The 5,622-nt window shown below is 42.2% G+C and overlaps 1 protein-coding gene across 1 annotated transcript in view; it reads right to left on the reverse strand.

The window, feature by feature from the left end:
* MCM6 (minichromosome maintenance complex component 6) overlaps positions 1–5,622 on the reverse strand; it is a 43,523-nt gene that overhangs the window by 31,827 nt on the left and 6,074 nt on the right. Inside the window, exons 3-4 of the mRNA XM_017514697.2 lie at positions 4,281–4,391; positions 2,950–3,199 (exon numbers count right to left, since the gene is read on the reverse strand). Of these exons, the coding sequence (XP_017370186.1) occupies positions 2,950–3,199; positions 4,281–4,391 (361 nt within the window). The remainder of the gene's footprint in view (positions 1–2,949; positions 3,200–4,280; positions 4,392–5,622) is intronic.

The raw sequence follows: 5,622 nt of genomic DNA on the forward strand, positions 1-5,622 counted from the left end.
CTGCAGAACAGTAAGGGTTGCTACCAGTTTTCTTCTTCTGCTGTCTTTGTCCCAGAAGGATACCCGCCAAGTGTCAGTCTGATCTCTCCTTTATGAGGTGGCTCTTTGGATATACAGCGGTCAGGGAGCTGCTTGAGGAGACAGTCTGTTCTTTATAGGAATTCAAATGCTGAGCTGTGAGCTCCATTGTTCATTCAGAGCTGCTGGGCAGGTACGTTTAGGTCTGCTGCAGCAGAAGTCATAAACCGCTTTTTGTTCCCAGGTGCTCTGTCCCAGGGATTTAGGGCTTTATTTATGAGTTTCTGTTATGCTGCTGCCTTCTTTTTTTTTTCCTTTAGAGCTGCCCTGCCCAGCAAGGAGGCAGCCTAGTCACTGTCTGCCTGTAGAGGCTTTGCTGAGCTGCTGTGGGCTCCGCCCAGCTGCCAAGTGAACTTCCCTGCAGTCCTGTTTATATGGGTATAGTTAGAACTGCCTCGGCAATGGTGGCCCACCTCTGTTATGGGGACTCTCTCTATAGTGGCGGGTTGCCTTGGCAACAGTGGGGTGCCTCAGCAATGGTGGGCTGTCTCAGCATTGGCTGGCTATCTCCATAGTGGTGGGCTGCCTCGGTAATGGCGGACGCCCCTCCCCCACAAAGCTGGACTGTCCCAGGTTCAGCTGCGCTTGCTGTGAAACTCTCAATCCAGAGTGTTTCTGATTGCCGTTCTTTTGTCAGGGTGGGACTGGCTGAGCCTGATCGCCTGGCTCCCTGCCTCAAAGCCTTTTGTTTTTTTTTTTAAGTTGCTGTTCCAGTCGCCTGTTGAAGAGGTGCCTGGATCTGTGTTTTCCCATTCAGCGACTCACTGCAAGCAGCGCTGAGATTCATGGTGCTTTTCTTGCCCTGGTCCTGGTTCCCTGTTCGGTCCCCTTTTTAAACAGATGTATGGGCGACTTCCTGTGGCTCCAATCGCCAGCCAAAAGGGCACCCAGACCAGTGTATTTTGTATGGAGAACCGCTGCTCCAGGGCACTGACAAAGCAGTCGCGCGGGGCAAAGCAGCGGCGCCGGCCAACACTGCTGTGCTGGCGACCCATGGGCCTTCTCAACCTGGGAATTTTCTAGTCTGTAGGCAATAAAAATGCAGCGTCCACTCACCCTCTGTGCTTTCACTGGGAGCTGCAATCCTGAGCTGTTCCTAAACGGCCATCTTGGATCCACCCCCCTTCAAATGTCTTAATTGTCAAGAGTGTCCTTCATACAGTTGTGTTTTCCCCCCGAAAATAAGACCCAACCTAGACTCATACTTTATAAAACAAGGCATCTCCAACCCAAAGCTGTTGGTAGAATACATGCATCTTATAAGCTACCAGGTTAATATAAGAAAACTAAATAAGGAGAATGATTATCAAAGTAAAATAAATAATATTAAATTCATCTGATAATTATTCCATACTTGAGCTGCTTTAACTTTTCTTTCCTTTTTATATGCCCCACAAAATTAAGTCCTGCTGAAATTTGAGAGTTCCCCTTCATTTTTTTTTTCTTAAGTAGAAGTTACAGCATGGGTCCAGGGGACCAATGCAAGTGTGGAAAACGCGTTGGCTGAGAGTTCCCCTTCATTCTTACTAGTGCCATCCATCACCTCTTGCCCAGGTAACTAAAACTGCCTATTACCCTCTGTTAAATCCATCACTGACTTATTTAGTTTCCTTAAAAAAAAAAAAAAAAAAAAAAAAAAAAAAAATCAAGCAAAAAATCCCTACCTTCCCAATACATTCACACTGCTTATTAAGATAGGCTCAAACTAGACCAGGCACAGTGGCTCACGCTTGTAATCCCAGCACTTTGGGAGGCTGAGGCCAGCCTCATGAACATGGTGAAACCCCATCTCTACTAAAAATACAAAAAAATTCGGCCGGGCGCCGTGGCTCACGCCTGTAATCCCAGCACTTTGGGAGGCCGAGGCGGGTGGATCACGAGGTCAAGAGATCGAGACCATCCTGGTCAACATGGTGAAACCCCGTCTCTACTAAAAATACAAAACATTAGCTGGGCATGGTGGCGCGTGCCTGTAATCCCAGCTACTCAGGAGGCTGAGGTAGGAGAAACCACTTGAACTCGGGAGGTGGAGACTGCAGCAAGCCAAAATCGTACCACTGCACTCCAGCCTGGGCAACAGAGCAAGACTCTGTCTCAAAAAAAAAAAAAAAGATAAGCTCAAACTTCTCAGCCTAAGACTTAGGGATCCAAGTACCACCAGGTCTTACATTAAATTTTCTCTCAGATGATCTCCAATTTGGCTCCTTTACTTCAACTATGATAATCCTCACTGCTTCCAACCTAGCCTGTCCTATTCATGCTTTCCTCCTTTGCATGCACCAAATGGAAATCTTATACTAACAAGTTGCTACTTCTTCCAAGTTTTCTTAACTCCAGTTCATAATAATAACAACTTAGATACCATTTATTAAAGTTAAAACAGATGTATATACTAACAACAATTTATATTAAGAGTTTTGGGCTTAAATTTGTAGTTATTTTGATGATGCTTAACTTATATAAAGATTGAGTTTACAGCGAGGCGTGGTGGCTCACGCCTGTTATCTAGCACTGTGAGGGGCCAAAGCAGGAGGATCACGATGTGAGGAGATTGAGACTATCCCAGCTAACATGGTGAAACCCCGTCTCTGCTAAAAATACAAAAAAATTAGCCAGGCATGGTGTCGTGCGCCTGTAGTCCCCGCTACTAGAGAGGCTGAGGCAGGAGAATCGCTTGAACCTGGGAGGCAGAGGTTGCAGTGAGCTGAGATCATGCCACTGCACTGCAGCCTGGGTAACAGAGCAAAACTCCATCTCAAAACAAAACAAAAAAAAATTGAGTTGAACATTATCTAAATAAGCTATTGCAAGGGCCTAGAAGTGAATTATTACCATAGACAGACTCTGATTTAAACAGATGCTAACAAATACCTTTTGAAAATCAACAAATCTTGATTTATTTGTATCCAGTAAGAATCTCCTCCTGTTGGCACAAACTGGATTTCGGCAGATGTTTGGCTGTGTGTATTTGAACTGTTGTTCTACATCCCTGATCACTGTCTGACAGTCCAAGCACAGAAAAGTTCCGCTCACAAGCTCTGGGTGAACTGGGTGAGTACGCACCACCTGCCCACTGATGCGAGTGAGCAAACCAATTCTGGATGAGGTGAGTTCTCGAATCCTGTTGAAAGACAAATATCCCATTAGTAAACATTCATCTCCTAACTAAGAATCTTTCCATTTTAATGAGAGGGCATTCAATGATAATTTATGCTTAAAAAAAAATTCAAGAGATTAGGTATTCTTTGGACTCTTCTATAAGAACCATTTAGTCAACATGCCCATTCCTAAATTATATGATATCTATGCATCCAGAACAAAATATATAAATGAATAAACAAATGAAATAAAGGACACCAAAAAATGAAAATTAAAATTATAAAACAGAATTATCCTATTTTTGTTCTATATGCAAATACTTTTTTGCTTACCTGCAATTTCTAAAAAAAAGCATATGTTACATAATAAAGTTATCACGGGAAAAAACTTTGTACACAAAGTTCAGAAACACTTCCTTTACTTTACAAATCCATTATGTGAAATAATTTGGTAATTTTATAAAGTAATTTCAGTGGTTTAAGTTTTGAAAATATCACTTCAATTTTATCCAGTATATTACTAAAATAACTGCTAAAGGGGTGTTTGAAAATCATATATTTAAACTAACAAAAATTTCCAAAGATTCATGAATTACTAGAATTTCTCCAAAATTTCCCTAAAAGGCCCCTGAAAATATGATAATCCTAAGAATCTGCATTACTTCATTTACATCTAATCCCATCTCCACAGGAGAATACATTTCTCCAAAACTAAACTTTCTGGATAACTGGGTATAACTCCTCTACAAACTCCTTTTGTAGAAAGTCAACCTTCTACAAAATCTGAATGCAAACCACCATTTTTTCCTCCTGACATTTTACAGCATCAATCTTGTAAGTACTCATTTTATAACTATTGTGACTACCAATTATGAAAAACTAATTTTACAGCAACAAACTTGCTTTTTGCATGATTTAGGTAGAAAACCTAAGCCAAAAGACTTCATAGGTAAGGAAACTGAGGCTCGGTGAGGTAAAAGCATTTGTGCAATGTTAAATAGCCAGTTAATGGCAGATCAAGGCAACCTCTCAAGTTTTCTGACTGTCAGCTAAGTGGTACCTATACCATTTGAATTCCTTTTCTTCCAGAGAAGGGTTTCTTACTTGTGTCTGGTAGGCAGGTCTTGGAATGCAACATAAAAATCCTTGGCAAGAGGGATCTCTTTACGGTCTTTGACGAATGTTTTCAAGGCCCGACACAGGTAAGGGTAAACTCTGAAAAACAAAAAAGTCAACTAATACCTTAGAGGTTCACCAAGGCCGCCTTCCCTTTACATACCTACCAACAGCCAAAACTAAGGAATTTCATCTGGTTACAACTAAGCCTTAAAACTTAACCCTGCAGGACATTTCTATTATCTAGTCTGAGTTTAGGACCCTCTTTCAATTCTCTCCTATCCCACCAAAACAGAAACACCAAATATAAAATGCCACACCAGACCTAATCTATTATCTTTAAATAATCATATAGCACCCACACTGTTGGTCATTTCTCTGTCCAAGATGATATTATGCTCAGTACTGTGAGTTTTCTGTGGGCTGTTTATAACTTAGTAAGTCAGGTGTCAAGTCTTAGCCTATTTATTTGGTTTAATTCTGAGACAGAATCTCACTTTGTCACCCAGACTGGAGTGCAGTGGCACAGTCACAGCTCACTGCAGCCTCAGTCTCCCTAGGCTCAGGTGATCCTCCCATCTCAGCCTGCTGAGTAGCTGACATTAAAGGGATACACCACCATGCCCAGCTAATTTTTGTGGGGTTTTTGGTAGAAACAGGATTTCACCGTGCTGTCCAGCTGGTCTCAAACTCCTGGGCTCAAGTGATCTGTCCACCTCAGCCTCCCAAAGTGTTGGGATTACAGGTATGAGCCCCCACACCTGGCTGGTTTGATAAGAAATAGATGAGGACAGGAGAAGTATTTGTGTACTAATGTGAGAACAAACTGGCAAAAATGCTCCATTTGACTGGTGAGAGTGAAGGATGCATGTCCTTTTGATTTAAGTTTCTAATAGCTACTACAGCTTAGTTTGTTTGAAAAGTGGGGTCTGGGCTAGGCGTGGTGGCCCATGCCCATAATCCCAACACTTTGGGAAGCCAAGGTGGGCAAATCATGAGGTCAGGAGATCGAGACCATCCTGGCTAACATGGTGAAATCCCATCCGTACCAAAAATACAAAAATTAGCCAAAAATACAAAAATCCCATCCTACTAAAAATACAAAAAACAGAGGTTGCAGTGAGCAGAGATCACGCCATTGCACTCCAGCCTGGGTGACAGAGCGAGCCTTTGTCTCAAAAATAAATAAATAAATAATTAAAAGTGGGGTCTGAAAGCCCTACAAAAAAGGCGCTACTCTCAGGAAGGAGACCTGCTGCTTGGCTTGGCCATGAGGAATGCACAGCTGCTTCTATCATCAGGCTTGATTTTCTTTTTTTTTTTTTTTTTT

This window comes from Cebus imitator, unplaced genomic scaffold (assembly GCF_001604975.1).
Source record: "Cebus imitator isolate Cc_AM_T3 unplaced genomic scaffold, Cebus_imitator-1.0 Scaffold534, whole genome shotgun sequence".
Classification (NCBI taxonomy): Eukaryota; Metazoa; Chordata; class Mammalia; order Primates; family Cebidae; genus Cebus; species Cebus imitator.